The 20556-nt window shown below is 42.4% G+C and overlaps 1 protein-coding gene across 1 annotated transcript in view; it reads right to left on the minus strand.

Annotated features, from left to right (window-relative positions):
* Nucleotides 1-20556, minus strand: part of MTUS2 (microtubule associated scaffold protein 2) — a 1086829-nt gene that overhangs the window by 5144 nt on the left and 1061129 nt on the right. Inside the window, exon 14 of the mRNA XM_086935158.1 lies at nucleotides 6565-6662. Within this exon, the coding sequence (XP_086791284.1) occupies nucleotides 6565-6662 (98 nt within the window). The remainder of the gene's footprint in view (nucleotides 1-6564; nucleotides 6663-20556) is intronic.

Consider the following 20556-nt stretch of genomic DNA (forward strand, 5'->3'; position numbering starts at 1 on the left):
TTCCTACCTTACATGCATGCTGCATTGTACAACACACAAACCAAGCAGGAAAAGTGTTAGCACCTTAACAGCTATGGAACGTCCAGCTCCAGTGCTGAACGTTCCATTGCGCAGGTGAGGTTCGAACGTCCAACGGCCGACGGCAGCACTCCTGAGGTAGTGGTGCCGTCGGCCGTTGGACTAGGCGCAGCACTTATGAGGTTAAAGGATAGTTTTTGCACAGGAAGAGTCCCCTTCCACTAAAAGACTAGTCCTTACAGAATGCACACACCCTTGCAACTTTAGTTGGTGTGCTGCGGTGCGTTACTTTTAAATAAATCTGGGCAAGAGTTTTTAAGACACAAAGAACTGGCAGATGTTTCAACAAATAAACCTGAATATTTATACTTTAACCTGTAACCATATGTCACCACTACAGATACATCTAATGACTAAAAAGTACACCTCAAAGCAAATAATTATCACGTCTTATCATCAAAACAAAAAATTTCTGAAGAGATTGTACTGCAATGAGAGAACAATGGGATAATGAGTATGGAATAACTTTAGGAAAGGTCTATTAAATTAATACGGAGGACTGGAGACAACACTCATTTAAAGTGCATTACATATACTTCACACGTGCATGCCCAGAATCACTTCACCTTTGACTAAAACATGTTTACCTCTGAAAAGGGCAGAGTACCACAAATACTTGCTCTAGAATGGTAACTTTCTGGCTAAAGATCTGTCTCTGCCTGTAAGCAAACTACTGAACAGCCCTAATCAGGGTAACAACGGTCCTGGGTTGCTTGTGTTCCGATTAGGGAGGACCTGGCTTGACAGTTCAGGCTGGACTGTTCCTATTGGAGCTGGGCCAAGACTGATGTGCATATGTCTGGGTCCAAACCGAGGGCCCAATTCACAAAAGGCTTCCACACTTGAGGCAGAGGCCTGCATTGTGGTGGGGGCCCTCACCCGTGGAGGGCCCCCGCAATTACAAACTGCAGTTCGGAGATACCGCCATGAGTGATAGCCCCAGCCACGACTGTGGGCCTCCGCCACAAGTGGGGAGGCCTTTTGTGAATCGGGCCTTGAGATGGCATGGTGGGCAAAAGAACAATGGGTTGGAATATTACCTTAAACAATTGCCAGTGGTTAGACTTATTGCTGGCATTCTTAACCTCACCTTTATTGTGTCTGAGGACGCGCTGTTTTATGTAGAATTCAAATAACGCAGGGCAGTAAGTTGCTGTGCTGTTTTAACAGAGGAGATTAGAACAGCGCCATAATAAGATGTGGCACTGTTTTGCTCTCTCCCTGCAATGGGGCACTTCTGGCTGCCATGAACCAGTGCAGACACCCTTGCACCATATTGTAATTGCGTCGGCATTGTGGGAAGCATAAGCTTTGTGCTGGAAGGGGTACCATCCAGTACAAAAACTAGGTTTTAAGGAATTTCTCACTTTTTATGTTTGCTGTACAATGCAGCACACATGCAAAGTTTAAAACGAGGAGAAATTAAAACATTTCTCTTTGTTATGTCTGTCTGCAGGAGGTGCAGGATTTTTGTATAAATTCCTGTCTATAATTCTTTGTAGATAGAGATTTGTGGCAAAAACCATTGGTGGTTGCATGAGAACAACCATGCACCACCCAAGGAATGCCCCCTTGACATACAGTAACCCAAAGCAGCTCCTGTGGCAGTTTTGCATTTCTTTGGGTAAAAATCCAAGGGAAATTACGATTTGTGTTGCATTGTAAATCTCACCATAACACCTTGTGTTGGGTTGGAGTTACAAAAGTCACACAAACTCGATGCAAAGCATTAGTAAATCTGAACCTAAGTTTGAACATCTATGATGGACTGGGCTTCTATGGAAAGATTGTTATGAAGGAGGATTTCAAGATTGCGCACTACATTGTAACGGGAGCAAGGAAGGCCCATTACATCTGGCAATGTAGTTTTATTCCATGTAATACTCCCTGGAGCCGATGTGAATAGAATCTCTGTTGTTGCCAAATTCTGATGAAAATTTCTATGTTGCTACTCTGCGTTGCATGAAAGGGAGTGAGCCAGACAGCGTCATATCTATAAAGATGTGGCACTGCTATTCCCTTCCCGAGTGCTGGCATACTTTCTGGCTGCCCTGCACCTAGCATAAGTTTGTACTGGAAGACTATGCTTTCATTAAATAATACTATGCTCAGACATGTTTTTGAATGACTCACATTTGCTATATGTGCTGTAGAATGCTGCTAGGATGCCTAGTGAGAATGGCTTGGTGAAAAAGAAATCTTCTACTTTGTGCCTACCTCAGGGAGGCGTATGGTTTTAGCACGAAACCTGGGCTACAAATGTTTGGCTTTATATAAAAAAATGATGGATGGTAGAGTGGGAACACCCAAGCACCACCCATGGGACATCCCTGTGACACACAGTAGTACAAAGCAGAGCGTGGCATTATTTTGTGTTCATTTTAGGCAAATACAATTCCAAATCACCGCTTAGTGACAGTTCGGGTCACCTTTGGTGACTTTTACACTGGCACAAAGTGTTGATATAGCTGGCCATTAGTTCTAAGGAGAAAAATGATTTCTGGGCAAGAAAATGCAAATCTATTCCTCAATTATCTCACAAACTAGAGTGCACAACAACCCTACATCAGCCTATAGTTATGGGTAAAAAAATCCAAGTGCTAAAATGGATTAAACGCAGTTTCTGTCAAAATCATTAAGGCGCTAATTCCAAGTAGATCGGGAAAGGATGAGGTATCAACTCATTTAATAAGTACTTTTACCCCTGGTGAGATATTTACCGGATGTAGTAAATACCTCCTGTCCAATGTTTTTCACTGGGAAATGAAGTATAACACAAGGAATCAGAAGTTATTACACTAATTTCCATGTTTTGCCTTTTTACAGGCCTTTTCCAATGATATGTTTCGGCAGATTTGATCTGCCAAAATTTGTCGGGGGAGAGGCAGCACGGATGTAATAATTATAACAGAACCTAGAATTCGATCTGTGTGCAAACTGCTGTTTGCACAGAAATCCAAATTTATCCCCGGCTTGTAATCATATCCTCCAATGCATTCCACTTTAAGTTTCACTGTTGTTGGCAAACAGCCATGTTTGTCTGACGCTGATAATTTTCCCATTAGTCCAATAACACAACCAAAAATCACTAGCCCCTCCTGCAGGACATCTCATCCTCCACCATTTGTTGATACCTTTGTAGTTTGCTAGCTCTGGCACCTAGCCCAATAATCCCTTCCCTTGGTTCTCTCACATGGACCAAGGATAGCCTGCCATCTTGGACCGGCCTTTTCGTGCAGGAAGAGATACAATAGGTGGGCGATATAAGAAGAAGAAGCCAACAACTATGCCCAACCATTTCTCAAGAGGAAAGACTGTACAACTCAGATTCAGTACAGCTCAGTGTGCATAAAATGTATGTGACATTAAGATGCCATTGGCAAAAAGAAGGCTGCACCCTTCTCTCAACACTGCCTCTGCCCAGGACCCCAGCGCCCACCATAGTCGGTTTCCTTGCATATGTGTTAACTGCACTGCTTGGTTCAGAGGGTGGTCTCTGCATACTTTTTGCATAGTCCACTGAAGTAACAGGTTGGGGGGGGAAATTACACTAAAACATGGAGGTAGGTGGTCAATTAAAAGTCTCCAAAGAGCTACTGAGAAGAGAATCACTCTAATATGTCACACGGCAGATCCCAGAAGATGGATCTGGAGACAGTTAGCGTAAGCTGATGAGTAGTCGTCTGTCAGCCCTTTCCCACTTATTCATATTACCTGATCGAGCTTGATGCATAGTCGGGACTCCTATGTTAAACAAGGGCAGACACTTTGTTATTTCATGCATTACTTTCTGGCAGCTTTGCGTTGATTAGGCATGTTTAAATTGGCGTTGGGAATGTTTAAATGGGATTTGAGTTTCTTCTTCGAGTTCCTTTTAGTTGGTATGACAGCGCCTTGTGGGGATCCATCTCTCTGGTAGTTTGAGACCTGGGGATATTTGATTTATTATTTGGCACATTTAGTTTAGCTTTGGGTGAGTTTAAATGGGTGTTGAATCCCTTCCTATCGTACACTTTGGTTTGCACAACTGTTTATTCTCTGTGGGGACCTGCTCTAAATTAGGAAAACCCACATACGCTTCACTTTACGCATAATCATTGCTACATTTTCACAATAACACTGGGGCCTATTCACAAACGAATTTTGTAGTACATAAAGTTGTACCACAGTAGTATTACTCATGTACTTGTGAAATGATACAGGTGGTGACCTCCACGCCTACTATCCTGTGGAGATCTCTGGACACACAGATATACGTTTCAGTAGTAAATGTAGGAGCGAGAAGGGGACAAAGCTGAAAAATGGGAAATATTTACTTCTAAATGAGAGGAGTTTAGGAAAATGTAACTAAGGGTTTAGGGCAGGACATGCAAATACCAAAGCATATCAACAACAACGGAAGACCTTTCTATTTCCAAGCTATGCTTCTAGTGGTGTCGAAACCGGCCTAAATTTACTCCAATCCAGTCTTAGAGTAAATCATGCACCACACATGGCTTCTCACACGTAATGCAATACACTGCTTTAGAAAACAATGGGGGCACATGAAATAGAAATACAAATGTTATTGTGAATGGAATTTAATTATTGTTTAAAAATTATTTATAAATTAAATTAATATATACAAATTCATTCGTTCTTAAATACACATTTATCTAAGGAGTTATTGTGCTGTAACTTTTTGTTCTATTAGTTATAACTTTAAGCTACGATATAAAGGTAAATATTTAGCAATTATTGGCATTTACATTAATATTTGTAATATGTTTTAAAGAATAATAGGCTTCATTAATTTTCCCTATAGTTTCTGGGAGATCTATAGGAATTAGGAGATCTTCACCACAGTGGCAGAGAACTCGGTCGATGTGTACAAAGGTACTAGCAGTAACTATACACTTGTAAATCATGTTGTAGGATGCTCCACCCCGATTCAAGGGGGTGGAGACATGCAAGTCTACACCCAGATGGAAATCTACACTCGGAAATGGTGAACAGAAAGAAACTGAAGAGTGACTTGGTGCAGTTGTACATATACACATGTATATTTACATTTGTTAATAGGCTCTTAAATAAGTAAGCTATCCCATATGTGTGTGACACCAAAATATTACCCACACGGGCAACACTGCCTTTATGTACCTCCACACACGTGTGCCTTATATGCTTAACTATCCTCTCTTACTCCTTTTACTACATTACATATCATAGACATAAGCACCAAAACTATAATAGGAAAAATAATTCTGGTCAACACGCATGACATCAAAAACCTTCCCACAGAGGTCACACTAGAAACCCACTCTATTCTGCACAAGCACACCCACGAAGTAGCACGTGGTTATTATGAAGAGCTACATAAATGTTAATAATGTACAGCGCAATCCCTTTGAAAACAACGGATGACAATATATGGTAGCTCTTTTAACTTCAATATCAAAGGCATTATCCTTTTGGCAATAATCTGGTGGAGCCTTTCTCATTTATCTCTCACTTGCCTTCACTTCGCCCCATGAACAAGCACAGCTACATCTTCACAGTGATATGACGTGAGCGAACTCTGCCATCCATGAGTGACACCAAAGTGCTTCCCAAATAGGCCACACTGCATTCATTCAACAAGTCATCCTCACTGGTGTGCATTATAAGCCAGAACATCCTCTCGGACTCATTTTGCTTCACTGCATACCTTTGACACAGCGATATAAATACAATAGGACATACCGCACAACATGACAAAAGTTACCATAGAGGTTATATACCAGAGACCCGCACTGTTCCATCCACGCACACACATATAGTTGCATGCTACCTATCCACGAATGGGCTTTCACACTTCATTTGGGTTATGAAGCACTATACAAATGCAAATAAAATATAATATGATCCCCTTTGTAAAAACAGCACATGAAAAAACAAACTAAATCTTTTTACTTCCATATCAAGGCAATGTTCTTCTAAAACTCATCTGGTGAAACAATTTCTCCATTACAGGCACACAATATTTTGACATGAGAATCAAACATATTGTAAATTGATGAGTGTAATATAATACTGGTAGTATGAAATGTTGTGCAGAGAAGGACCTTCTGTTATCCGTTTTATTTAAAATGTTAAATTATAATTTGCTAAAAAATACTACGACAGACTGAAAACCGACGTACTAAGCATTCACTGTACCCTAGAATGAAATACCTTTCTATCAGTTCACCTGCGAATCATGAAAATTAAATTTATGCTTGTGGATATGGGTCTTCTGGATGTAAAAGGCATAATAATGGTGGTGGTACCAGCAGCAGGGTTTGACTACACGAAAATTACTTATTTAATTGACTATACACTGAACTATATTTCCTGGGACAAAAATGCAATCGCTTGCTCGTTAAGTTGGGACCGGGCAACTGTATTTCAATAAATGACCAATAGCTTTATCTTTTTCAAACAATGTATGGAAACACATATTTATCAGCTACAGATAACCATACAGACCTTGTTACAGCAACATTCTGATCAATTCTAACTTTCAGGTCTTCATTTTGCTGTTGGAGCACTTGTATTCTTTCTTCCAACCTCACATTTATGTCAACCTATAAAAAAGAAGGATTGTTAAAAGTTTATAGAAGCAGTAAACCTCCTGCCACATTGGAAGGCGGAAGCGAAATAACAATTTTACACATGCGCCCAATGTATTCCAATTGTATATCTAAACAGCTCCTTCCAATTGTGCAGGAAGACGGTATAAGGCTGTATGCCTTGTCGGAAAACTTTAGTTCAAGATAGTAGACCTGAGTTATCTTGACAAGCCAATTTCAAAGGCTTTATTGGTTCATTGGAAAAAGTGATATAAAATGTCATAGGTTTGATCTGCTTATCATGGGGACAGTGTTCAAGACTGCAGACATTATATTTTAGTTACATGGAATCACACACATTACCCTAGTAGGCAATGGGTTTGTGGCTAATAACCTCCTTTGACAAACCTTATGAGTAGAGGAGTCACACTGTAAACATCCTTGATATACCAGCTTAGGAAAGCTGGCAGAATTGGTTATCTGGCAGGGTCTTGTGATAAAAAATACATAAAATACATTTGCATGTACCTATAGAGAGTGGCTTTGGGTTAGTCCTCTTCTGGAATGTGTCTGTTCCAGTGTCATTCACGCTCTGCTTAGAACCACAGTAGCATATTGCACAGGGCAGTAGGTTAGTCCATTTTATTTAAGGGCTCTATTGCCCTGTGAGTGATGGCACTTTGGCTGATCATATGTGCATATCCACCAGTAAGTGCGTGTGTTTCAGTGCCAGGGGTGATCGTACAGTCCTGTTTTCCACTTTTCCTTTTATGGGACCCCTTTCAATTCTTTTCTTCTCGTTTTAGGTCTCGTAGAGAGACCTAATGCCACCCTTCCACAAAGCTGACTTCTTACGATCCGGATTTTGACGAGTACATGTGCTCTCGTGCACGAGCTTGCCCGAGCCTTCTGCCTGCCTCCTGCCTTGAAGGCAATCTGCTTCTCCGCCCCCCTGGCAGCAAACGCTCTTCAAAGGGTTTGCTCCACGCCCCCGCCTGCACCACTCTCCATACTTCTTCTCCCACCTCGCATGGCCGTCCGTTCTGCCCGCCTCGCACACCACATCAAAGCATCCAGATCAAAGCCTGTGCCTTCTCTCCCTACCCTTAACCCTTCACCCTGCCCCCATCACCTCTCGATATTGCTGCTTGTTTTAAACTTGTTTAAGACTTGTGCCCTGCCTAAATATAACTGTCACTTTGTAATCCTCTGTTAACAAGGAGTTAAGACTATTAAAAAAAGAGGAGTGCTGGCATAACACAACCATTGAAATACATACATTTAAAAATATAAGCACTAGAATAGAATTTCCTGTGCGCCTAAGGGAAACTAAAGCATGTGAAGGATAGGCTTTGCTGAAATCACAATCAAAAAGTGTAGGTGGAAATGCATGACCAAAACACAACTCCCAAACCCCATAAACGCAAATATACAGCAGCTCAGGACAGAGACCAGCGGAGGACACAACAGGCGGCCTCCCCCACCTGTGAGCCAGTCTACACGCAAAGCACACATTGAGGTCAGACGCAGGCAGGGTTTAGCACCAATTAGCCATCAGCCCTTTAAATCCAAACTCCTTCCAAGAGATTATGAGGCAGTATGCTCCCCGCCAGCACCACGGTGCCACCCGGCCCCCGCCTCGATGCCCACGAGCCCTGCAGCGTGGGGAATGCAGCTGGGAACCTTCAGACGGATTCCCTCTAAATGTGCACACTTGGCAGCTCGCGCACCCCTCTTCTAGGATTCAGTGCCAAATCGCTAAGGGGATAGAGAGATGATGGCTTTGTTATTTCTGAGACTAAGAGCATCATCACCACCGCCATGTATCGCAGCCCCCCTCCCCCGCCACACGCCCACACGCCATGTTACATAATCCGCCAAATCCACTAACGTGGGACAGCGGACCCCAATGAAGAGATAAACGCCCCTAACAGTCCTACACCCTAAAATCCGCTCCTCTCCTCTCTGCTTTAAACTGGTTTGCTTACCGTCTCCCCCCACCACTGGCCCCAGCCATGCCCTACAAACACCTGATTTCTCTTTAATTACAATTCCCACCTCCCCTTCCCAGTGTCATGCTAATCATCACGCAGTTGGCGCAGCTGCCCAGATTAAATTACGACCAAAATAATCCTTCATAAATATATTTTTCACATGACGGCAGAAATTCCATCTTTGAGCATGAAGGGTGAGGGGGGAAGGGGAAAGAGCTGGGCCAAGAAAAGATTTGGTTGGTATCGACAAAACAAACAAAAAAACCTTTGTGGAAAATTACAGCCTAAATATTTGCTTTTTCAATTGAGTCCCATTCAGATCTTTCATTTGTCCTGCCATTTGCATTCACTCCACACCAAGCCGCGGCACACTTAACGTGATTAGCGTTATTAGGGGGGAAGTGTGGCAGGGCAAAGGGGAGGGATCACCATGTCAATAACGTACGTTTGAGCCTGCTCACGCGTCATATTGGACGCATTGATGGTGATGCTTTGTATAGAAGGCATATAGTAAAAGTCCACAGGGGACCCTCGGTGGCAGGCTTTTGAGTTACGGTGAATCCCTGGGCAACCTGCAGACCGACACAGTTTTTAATTTTTTTTATTTCAACATATTTTTATTGATTTTTGTGTACATAACCACCCCCGCTCACCCTCACCCCCGCTCACCCTCGCTCACCCTCACCCCCGCTCACCCTCACACACCCTAACACACCCTCACCCTCACCCCCCTCTCACACCCTCACACACCCTTACCCTCACACCCTCACCCCCCCTCACCCTCACACCCCCTCACCCGCACACACCCTCACCCTCACACACCCTCACTCACCCTAACACCCTCACCCTCACACCCCCTCACCCTCCCAAACCTCTCACCCTCACACACCATCACACCCTCGCCCTCACCCTCACACACCCTCACTCACCCTCACTCACTCACCCTCATACACCCTCATCAGCATAGCATAACAAAACATAGCATTGCATAACAAAAAAAGCATAGGATACACAACCTCACAACCCTCTCACCCTCACCCTCGCTCTAACACACTCACCCTCACTCACCCACCCACCCTCACCCACCCATCCTCACTCACTCACCCTCCCTCACTCACTCACCCACCCTCACCCTCACTCACCCTCACCAGCATAGCATAACAAAACATAGCATAACAAAACAAAGCATAGGATAGGAAAACATAGCATAGCATAACAAAGCATAGCATAACAAAACATACCATAGCATAACAAAACAAAGCATAGCAAAACAAAACATAGAATAGTATAACAAAGCATGGCATAGCAAAACAAAACATAGCAAAACACAACAAAGCATAGCATAACAAAGCATAGCATAACAAAACATAGCATAACAAAACATAGCAAAACAAAACATAGCAAAACACAACAAACCATAGCATACATACCAAAACATAGCATAGCATAACAAAACACAACAAAGCATAGCATAACACAACGTAGCATAACAAAACAAAGCTTAGCATAGCATAACAAAACATAGCATAACAAAACATAGCATAACAAAGCATAGCATAACAAAACATAGCATACCAAAACAAAGCATAGCATAACAAAGCATAGCATAACAAAACATAGCATAACAAAACATCTCATAACAAAGCATAGCATAGCAAAACACAACAAAACATAGCATAGCATAACAAAACACAACAAAACATAGCATGGCTTAACAAAACATAACAAAACATATAATAGCATAGCAAAACACAGCCTAGCATACCAAACACAGCAAAACATAGCATAGCATAACAAAACAAAGCATAGCAAAACAAAGCATAGAATAATAAAACACAACAAAGCATAGCATAGCATAGCATAACAAAACATAGCATAACAAAGCATAGCAGAACAAAGCATAGCAGAGCAAAACATAGCATAGCATAACAAAACATAGCATAGCATAACAAAGCATAGCCTAGCAAAACACAACAAAACATAGCATAGCATAACAAAACACAACAAAACATAGCATAGCGTAACAAAACAAAGCATAGGATAGCAAAACTAAACATAGCATAGCATAACAAAACAAAGCTTCGGATAGCAAAACAAAACATAGCATAGCATAACAAAACATAGCATAACATAACAAAACATAGCATAACAAAACACAACAAAACAGCATAGCTTAACAAAACAAAACATAGCATGGCTGAACAAAACATAACAAAACATAATAGCATAGCAAAACACAGCATAGCATACCAACACAACAAAACATAGCATAACAAAACATAGCATAGCAAAACAAAGCATAGCATAATAAAACACAACAAAACATAGCATAGCATAACAAAGCATAGCAGAGCAAAACTTAGCATAGCATAACAAAGCATAGCATAACAAAACAAAGCATAGCATAACATAGCATAGCAAAACATAGCATAGCATAGCATAACAAAACATAGCATAGCATAACAAAACAGCATAGCAAAGCATAACAAAACAAAACATAGGATAGCAAAACAAAACATAGCATAGCATACAGCATCACTCAGCACCACCACAGCATCACTCTGTGGCACCACAACATCACTGAGCTCCACCACAGCATCAATCTGTGCAACCATTCAACAACAACTGGTTCAAATATGTTATCTCAATGTTTCAAGATTTATTACAAATGTAATAAAAAGATGTTAATATTTGACATATGTTCTTGGATTTTCGTCACAATAAAATACACTGAACATAATCTTCACAAATGTTATTTACAAAAGTTTAAGCTATTGCCATTATAAATTACAATAACTTTTATTTAAGTATTAATTATTTTAAAAAACTTAAAAACCATTGTTATTTGTAATATCAATACATGTAAGTCACGTAAATACAACACATATTGCATTACAAATGCTATAGGTGTCACATTTGCGAAAGTTATAACTATTGGCATGGTAAATGACAAAGCTATTAATTTCGCTATTTTCAAAAACAAAACCTAAATAAAAAATGTGTCATTTACAATACCCATAGCTCAAACTTTCCTAATACGAGACCTATTGCATTGCAAATGCTTGTTAGGTCTTGCCTCTGTTTGGAAAGAGGCTACTGCCAGCTTTCAATGGGCCTAGAGCCCGCAGATTCCTTACCATTGGTTTGTTACTGTCACTCATTTGCTTTGTTAGCTTGTGTGGGCTTTTCTTAATCTTTTTGTGTTTGTCTCTCCCCTGGAGCATAGCCCCATGACTTGTGTCCTTCCACTGTTAAGTTTTCACAAACTGCTTTTTAGCAATCCACAAGCGTTTCTCTCCCTCTGTGTTGCTCTCTCTCACCTGTGAGCTTCTCTCACCCCCTTTATGTTGCACTCACTTTCGTTCTTCTTCTCCCGCTCTGCTCTCTTATTCGTGTGCATCTTCCTTGAATGCTACTCCCCCATCTCACCCACATCACTTGCTGCCCACCCCTCCCAAACACCAGTTCCTGCTGCTGCCCACTCCTCTCACCCGCAGCCGTTTTCTAATTTAATTTTTAATGTAAGGCACCAAGCAACAAATTGTTGCACGCCTGTCTGCCTAAAAAGTGCTTTTGAGCTACTATTTCTTTTCGGTTTTGTTTTTTATTTGCTTTATTTGCTTTTATTTATTTCAGATCGGTAAATATAAATCCTCACAACACAAACATTCTGACATGTATACACCCCACTAACTACTACACACCCTCAAACTACAGAACACACATTCCAAATCACGCTCATCATGCTCATTAATGCTTGCTTTGCAGTACTCTGAGCACCAGACACCACAGACATCATCACTTATCACAAGCTTGACGCCTTCTTCATCACAGAAATTTGGTTCATCCCCAAATGCATGCACATCCTAGATGTTCTTCTCCTCACATACTACAGAAGGGAGGAAGCCTCACTGTGATCCCTTAATCCCCCTGGAACAGATTGATACCAATTTTCTAAAGAAAGTGAAATCATTACTTCCAGGATGTGACTTCAGAGCTGATCTTGCATCTGGATGGTAGCAACGCTCTGCTCCATGGCTTCCCAAGCTCCACATAGCCCCCACCCCCACCTCATGGCACCCTATACACTGCAGTATGTGTTATCCACGGCCGGCCTGAAGAAATATAATCACATCACTCCATTTTGGTCTGAACCCTCTTCCAAATCAGTTTACAAGGCCATCATGACAAGCTCCACTGCTTATCTTGCAGACAAACTCACCATCTCTGGTGGCTCTCAACACACCTGCAGCCAGGATACCAACAGAATGGAGGGTAAGAAGTCTAAAAAAATAAAAAAAACAAGGCAGCAGGCCTACATCTAACCCCTCAGGATCTGGAACAACATCTCATATACATCAGCACAGCCCCAATGCTGTTCTAATTTAGGTGTTGAAAAGGTATCTCTTTAAAAAACACTACATTATAATACAGTAACAATGCACTCCTGTTTACAAGTGATAACCTCTCGTATCACTTATTGACTGTATGCTTGCCTTTGACCATGTACAGCACTCTGCTGCCTTTTGGTATGATCACTCTATAGAAATACCACATATGTACATACACGCCATAGTTTTCTTTTTTTCATTATATGTAATTTTGGTCACCCTACTAATATTGGCTATGGAAAAGATATATTTTGTTAAGTTATTATAGTGTTCCACCCCATATAATAATTCTGTTACCTTCGGAAGAATATACTGGGCTTTCATATTTGCTTTATTGACTTCCTGGGCATGTATCTGTAAGCAAGATACAAGACCTCAAAAACACAACACCTCTTAGAGGAGGGAAATACCTGAAAAGTAAAGTATCCTTCAAAGCTCGATCTGACTAAAATGAAGGGGAGCCTCCTACCTGGAATGACCACTCTACTAATTATAGTAAACTATTGTTAGACCTGGCACCATTGGTGTGGGTCTCCCTTTCATTTTTGCTGGTGTTAGATGCTTTGGGCACTGTGCCACTGCTGTCCAGTGCCACAGTGCGAGTGCTCCCAATTGTAAATTAATGTATGAATTTGTGATTCCATGATTGGCTGGTTTGGTTTACCTGTCAGACCCTAGTAAAGTGCACCAGGGGTGCCCAGGGCTTGTACACCATATTCTGCTGGTGGGCTTGCAGCACTGATTGTGCCACCCACAGAAGCAGCCTGTAAAAATGTGTCTAAGGTCTGCCATTGCAAAGCCTGTGTGCAGTCTGGTACTACCATGTTGACTGGACACGTGCATCCACTTGCCAGTCCCTAAACATTCCCTTTTCTTCCCATCAGATACCCCTATGGTAGGCCCAAGGGCAGGGTGCATTGTAAGTATAAGGTAGAACATGCCCTGGTGTGTGTGGCATGTCCTAATAGTGAATTACAGCCATTTTCGTTGTTCACTATTGCAAGGCTACCTGTTCTCCATAGGCCAGATTGGGCAGTCCTAACTGACTCAGGGAACACAGTAGAAATTCTAGTTTAGTATTCCTGGACTCAGAATGATAAAATGCATCTTTTAGTGAAGTTGATTTTAACATTCTGTGTTTGAAAATACCACTTTTAGAAAGTAGGTATTTTCTTGTCTAACTATCCAAGCCTGCCTCTGCTAGGTTGTGCATTCCTTGTCTGGAGTTTTGAGTGACAGGGCTGGGGGATTCCAGCAGACAGAATCAGTCAGCCCAGTGGTGAATAGAGAGATCTGCATCTAGATGGGAGGGAGGAGTTGCACCTGGGACCTGAACAGGGCTGTGCCTTTCCTCCAAATTGCTGGCTCCACCTCCTGTGGTGCGGCGGATGTCTCTGCCTTGCCATGTGAAAGAAGAGAAGGAATCATGTCAACAAAGTGCTCCAGGGCTGAGCTTTCCCTCCACAATGCTGGCTCCACCTCCTGTGAGGCGTCTGATGTTTCTGCCCTGCACTGTGAAAGGAAAGAAGGAGTCTTGTCAATAGAGTGATCCAGAACTGGTTTGGACTGGGCAAAGGCCCCTCTGCCCTCAGAGGACAAAGGATTTTGGGGTATAAATATAGGAACCCTGATCCCAAGAAATTAGATCACTTTTGGACAAACAAGAAGAAACCTTTACTGAGGAGAGGAACCTGAAGAAACTGAGGAGAGACTATCCCTAAGCTGAAGTGCTGCTTGGGGGATTGGACTACAGTGGTTGCCTGACTGCGAAAGGAAGGAGAAAGGAACTTTGTGTACTTTATTTCAACTTATAAGGATCACCAAGGGCTTGAGAGAAGAGCTTGCCTCCTGCTGAAGTCTCAGGGACAACAGACTTGAACCCCAAGCTCCCCAAGAGTTCTTTGGAAGTGCCTGCTGCTGTTTTGGGCCTTCTGAGGGACTGAGTGTTGCGAAGAGCTGGAAGCGAGACTCAAGAGGAAGAAGCGTGTCGCCGTCGCAGCGATTGCATCTCTGAACAAGGGTGTTACCGCTGTAGCTGACGCATTGCACCGCATCGAGAGAAGTGTCTCGCACCGAAGAAGAAGCGTTTCGCTGACGTCGCATTTCTGAACAAGGATGTCGCCGCTGTAGCTGACACATTGCACCGCATCGAGAGAAGCATCTCGCACCGAAGAAGAAGCGTGTCGCCGTCGCATCTCTGAACAAGAATGTCCTGCTGTAGCTGACGCATTGCACCGCATCAAGAAAATCGCTTTGCATCCACGGAGAAGCGTGCTGCCGTCGGAGCTGGGTGTCGCCACTGCAGCTGTTGCATCGAGCAGAAGCATCTCGCATTGAGGGAGAAAAGTGTCGCCGCCAAAGCAGATGTCATCGCATCTCTGAACAAGGGTGTCGCCGCTGCATCTGACGCATCGAGCCGAGACTTCTTGCAACATTGGGAAGCGTGCTGCATCTGGGAGATCTTCACGTCTTTATTTCTTTGCACCTGAACTTTGCCACATTTCCATCGCTGCAACACTTTTGTTGGGGAAGCGGCATGCATCGTAAGGTACATCGACTTAAAGTGTCGCATTTTTAAGAACTGAACAGAACTAAGCTAAAACTACCATTTTAAGAACATTATTGTGGATTTTTGACGTTTGTGGGCTTGTAATAAGTCTATATAAAGAATACTTATTTTTGATATAAAACCTGTGTGGTGTCCATCTGTAGTGTTGTCACTTGATTACTGTATGGGGTCATAAATGCTTTACACACTGCCTCTGAGATAAGCCTGTCTGCTTGTGTCAAGCTACCAAGGGGTAAGCATGGGTTATTTTAGGAGTGTACCCCCTTACCCTGACTAAAGGCAAAGGTCCCTATTTGTCACAAGTACCTACCTGTGCCAACTAGAGACCCCCAAATCTAACAACTATGTAATCAATTTAAGATCGCCTGTACCAGCATTTTCAAATAGACATTGTTGGAAAACAATTATCCAGCACATAGTGCTAAGATGTCTTGTTTTAACCAATTGACTCCTCTATTACATTTGGTTGAAACTGAGGATGATGGCTCTTCTCTGAATAATCCAGGTTGCTCAAACTCACTCACCCTGCATCATGGGTTGTAAATATTGGTAACAGCTTCCCTAGATGGCGCAGTTAGTAAAATTGCTCGGTATTGGTACTCGAGGTATTGGTTACAAATATTGTTAGGGGAGAGATACTTGTAAAGGGCCATGAGGAGAGGTTTAGCAGGGTCGTGGAACCAGCAGTCATTACCTCAGTGTTCAATTGTATCCAATCGCCAGTATCAAGACTCTCAAAAGTTCTTTCTTAAATGTTATTGATAGGCACACAAAAATGATTCCTTTCCCTATGGGGGCTTCTCACAGAAGGAATTCAAGCAAACAAGCACTGGTAAAGGACATTAGTATTATTCGTAATGCGAGGTAATTTGAAATATGTGCAAATTCAGCAATTCACCATTCCCCGGCAGGCACAGGATCATAGGATCTCTGTGGGGGGTGCCCAAGCTATTCCATTTATCTAACTAAGACCAGACCTCTTGGATTAATATATGAATCAATTGGATTAGACAAGTGAGGCATTGTGATTCAATTGTGAGATCATACATAATTGGAGCCATTAGGTGCCATGACATTAAGGAGGAATGTGATTGTATAAGATGCCAACTGATTGCAAAAGGCCCTTGTGGATGGCCATTTGAGCATAGAAAATAGATCAATCTAAAACATAGATCTAAAATCCATATGAAGGGCTTATCTGTCAGTAATCGAATCCCCCACCTGACGTACCTCAGGGTAATGAAGTGGTACATAAATCTATAGGTTCCCAGGTAGTGCTTGTCTTGATCAAGTGGAGTGACTGATCAGTTCACTTAGGTCTAAGGCACCTATGGGAATTTCCAACCCCTGGTTTTTAATGGTAATACAATCCCTGATGTATTTTTGAGTGTTGGAATCAGTACATACTGCCGTTCTTATTTTATCATGGACTACTGGGTCAGAAAATGAGCGATAGAGTCAGGTATGACTTCTCCCACTATGTAGCAGAAATGTTTATTCCAGAAAACCAGGTCAAACAACCCAGGCTTTACCAGCTATAATGTTGATGTCCTTTCTGAAGAAAGTGGAAGCCCATTGGGGTGAGTAACAACCTGGGTTTGGATTGTTTTCAATTGTATGGATTGTAGTCCCTCACTGTGGTGATATTGAGCAATTGTTACACGAGGAAGATCCAGTCAGTGGAATCCCTCTACCGACAGCCCTATCTCCAATAAATTCCACCAAGGTTGCTCAGCTATCTTTTATCTTCTGGTTTCCAATGGTTGACAGCCCTCCTAAGCTCATGTGTAAGTCTGATGAGTGCGCCAGTAGAATTGATTACATGTTTCCAAAACAAGATTAATGTTTTTTATTGTGTTATATGGAAGTCCTTATGTGGCCAAAGAGCAACCATGAGCCTCTACTTGTATCTGTAGTAAGTAAGTAATTTATTGTATACGTTAAAAAAAAACCTTTTCAAAAAGGAATCGCTCAAGCCAAAAGTTCATAAAAATAAATTATAGTTTCATCATTTATGCACACAACAATAAAAGAACTATAGGACAGTTTGGCCTAGCCCATCATTTCCTGTTCTTTCTGGCTTGTGCCTTGCTCTGGCAAAGTGTCTATTCATCTGATAAGCTTTTGGCGGTCCTTAGTCCAACACATGTAATATAAAAGCATGAATTAAATATAGCCTATGAGTTACATTTGTATTTAAAAATAGCAAAATTAATAGTATCGTATATCAGACTTGTGGTAATTTTTTACAATAGGGATGCTATAGGTCCATGGCCTGTCAAGTGCCCAATATTTAACCAAATTTTATTTTCAATGTAATAAAAGGAACGCTTTTTGTGTCAGGCGTTTCCCCAGTAAAAAAATGCCAATTCTAGGGGATGGGGTGCCCTTGATCGGAACTGTTTATGGTGCGCCGGATCTCTTTATTTTCTCCTCTACTGCCCCCATGAATTGTACGAATCGGTATGCCAGCTGTATATCTCCTCCTCCTAATCAGGCCTTCACTGCTTGCCTGTAGGTTCGATCCAGTCCGCGGCAGATGCATAGTAGATACGTGATGCTCTCTTCTGCTTCCCAGCAAAGGCGGCACTTAGTTATTTCTGCGAATCGCTTCGATGCTGGAAGGTGCGGCAGGAAAGGAAGAATTCCCAATCGAAACCGGAGATATTCCTCTTTTAATCTCCTAATGAAGCCAGTGCACAGATAATTTTGCGGGCCAGGGTTTGTATAACTCTGCAGCACGCACCAACCATGAGACCTTCCCCAGAGCGCTTCTTTATCCTCTAGTACTGACAGCCTTTTTACTGTCCTGTTTACCAAAGACTTGAAACTGTTCTGCGTTCCCGGGGTTGTCCAGAGCTCCTTCAGGCCTAGGCGATTTATAGATGCGGTTATGTATTCTCTTGGGGTGCAGGCTTTGCTTGAGTTTATCGCTTTCCATAGATGGAAATTCAGAGAGCTCTCATCAGAGCTTCTGATCCTAAACCAGCATTTCGCTCAACGGTGTTTCGAGCTATTTTTTGCAACTTTAGACCAAACTTTAGCCTGATTTGTGTGAGAGAGAAATCATTTGGCAGGCTGAAGATTATTCTTGCTGATCTCAACACAGTTTGTTCCAAAGTCTCCTCATCTTTTCCCCTGGGGCACTGGCTCCTGTAAGTGATAGCTGGGATTAACTTTGCTTGTAAAACTTGTAGTAAGGGGTTAAAGCTTGGGCTGGCAGTTTTAAGTTTCAGAGATTTTAGAGCTACTGCTTTGGAGTTTCCTCTCAGTTTTATGGCTTCTTTTTCTGGTTTAAAAGTACCTTGCTCGTCGAGTATCACCCCAAGGTACTTATATTCCGCCACAGCCTCCATGGGTGCTCCTGCCAGGTTCCAGTGAAACCCGATTGAGTTCTTTTTCGGATTAAAGCGCACAACCTATGACTTATCTAGATTGATAATTAGAACGTTAGATGCTGCATGCTTAATAGTTGTATTTAGCAGGTGCTGAAGCCCAATTGGAGTTCGGCTAATTAGCACATCGTTGTCAGCGTACAGTAGGCTAGAGAGTGACAGCCCCCCCCAGCCTGGGAGCATGTGAGATGCTGCTGTTTAATTCTGAAGAAAGGTCTGCCATAAACAAATTAAAAAGTATGGGGGTCAGCACACTCCCCTGCTTCAAACCCCTTGTAGTTGGTATTCTCCTTGACAGGTATTCACCGGTTCCTAGCTTTACTTGAACCCAAGTGTTAGTATGTAGGAGGATTATCTGCTTTAAAAGTGCTACTGGAATTTCCATCTTCACTAGTTTAGCCCACAATTTGTGCCTGTTTATACGGTCTAAAGCAGCAAAATAGTCAATGAAGCAAAGGAAAAGGGGGAGATTTGCTACTTTGACGCCGTCCATCAATAGCGTCAGAGCAAGTATATTTGTAATGGTCCCTGTACCTTTGCAAAAGCCTGTCTGATTGATGGGGATGAGGGCTTTTTCATTTGTCCATGCTGTTAATTCGTCCAGGAGGAGATCGGCATAGTATGTCACCTCAACATCAATTAGGGCTACAAGTCTGTACCTGGTTGCTTTATTCTTATCTCCTTTCTTGTAGATTGGAGATATTATGGAGCCTTTCCAGGAATACCCCTCCCCCTTCTCCTATGGTATTGAACACTGGTAGTAATGCAGCCGTCCAGTAGTTCGGGTCAGTTTTGAATAATGTTGGGGGGGATGCAGTTGGGGCCCGGTGCGCCCTCTGGCCTACCTTTGGCTACTCGGTTTTTAATCAGCAAAGTTGTGAAGTGTAGTTCTCTTGTTGACCTCCTGTTGGTGTTTTCATGGGAGCTCAGCTTGCCGGGCTGACCTGACCCGGTAGTGCTGTAGCAGGGCTTTCCCCTTTTGAGTTGAAGTGTTCCAGGAGGTGACCTGCCCAAGTTTCCTCTGTTAGGTGAGAGTTGATACCTTGCACATTACCATTACCTAAATTGTTTAATGTTCGCCAGAATTTTGCGCTTTGATTTGTCTTTGCGTCATACAAGAGCTTAGCCCACAGAGTATCTTCTGCTGCCCTTTTTGCTTGCCAGATAATTTTTTCTTTGTTGCTTTTAACTGCGCAAGGGTTTTTTGTGGAGTAGTTTTGTTTCGCCTTTGTCTTAGCTTTCGTAAAGTTTTGTTTATATCTTTGTTGAGGGCCCTCAGTTTTGGTATATTGGAGATTGATAGATGGTCGAGTTAATTTCCAGATCGTGATCTTACAATCTGGGTGTTAGGTGGTCCCCTGCCTGGTGTGGGCCACCTAATCTTTTAGCGTACTGCTCCCCTAGTCATTTGGTCAATGTTTACCAGCAGATTTTTGCATTACTATGTGCCTCAGCTTGGTTTTCCCAGATTGACTTAGCTTTGGTTTGCAGTTTGTCTGGTTGGCTAGTTTTGCAGTTGAGCCTTCTGAAATTCACGGTGTAAATAGTCGCTGGATTCCC

This window comes from Lissotriton vulgaris, chromosome 8 (genome assembly GCF_964263255.1).
Source record: "Lissotriton vulgaris chromosome 8, aLisVul1.2, whole genome shotgun sequence".
Taxonomy (NCBI): Eukaryota; Metazoa; Chordata; class Amphibia; order Caudata; family Salamandridae; genus Lissotriton; species Lissotriton vulgaris.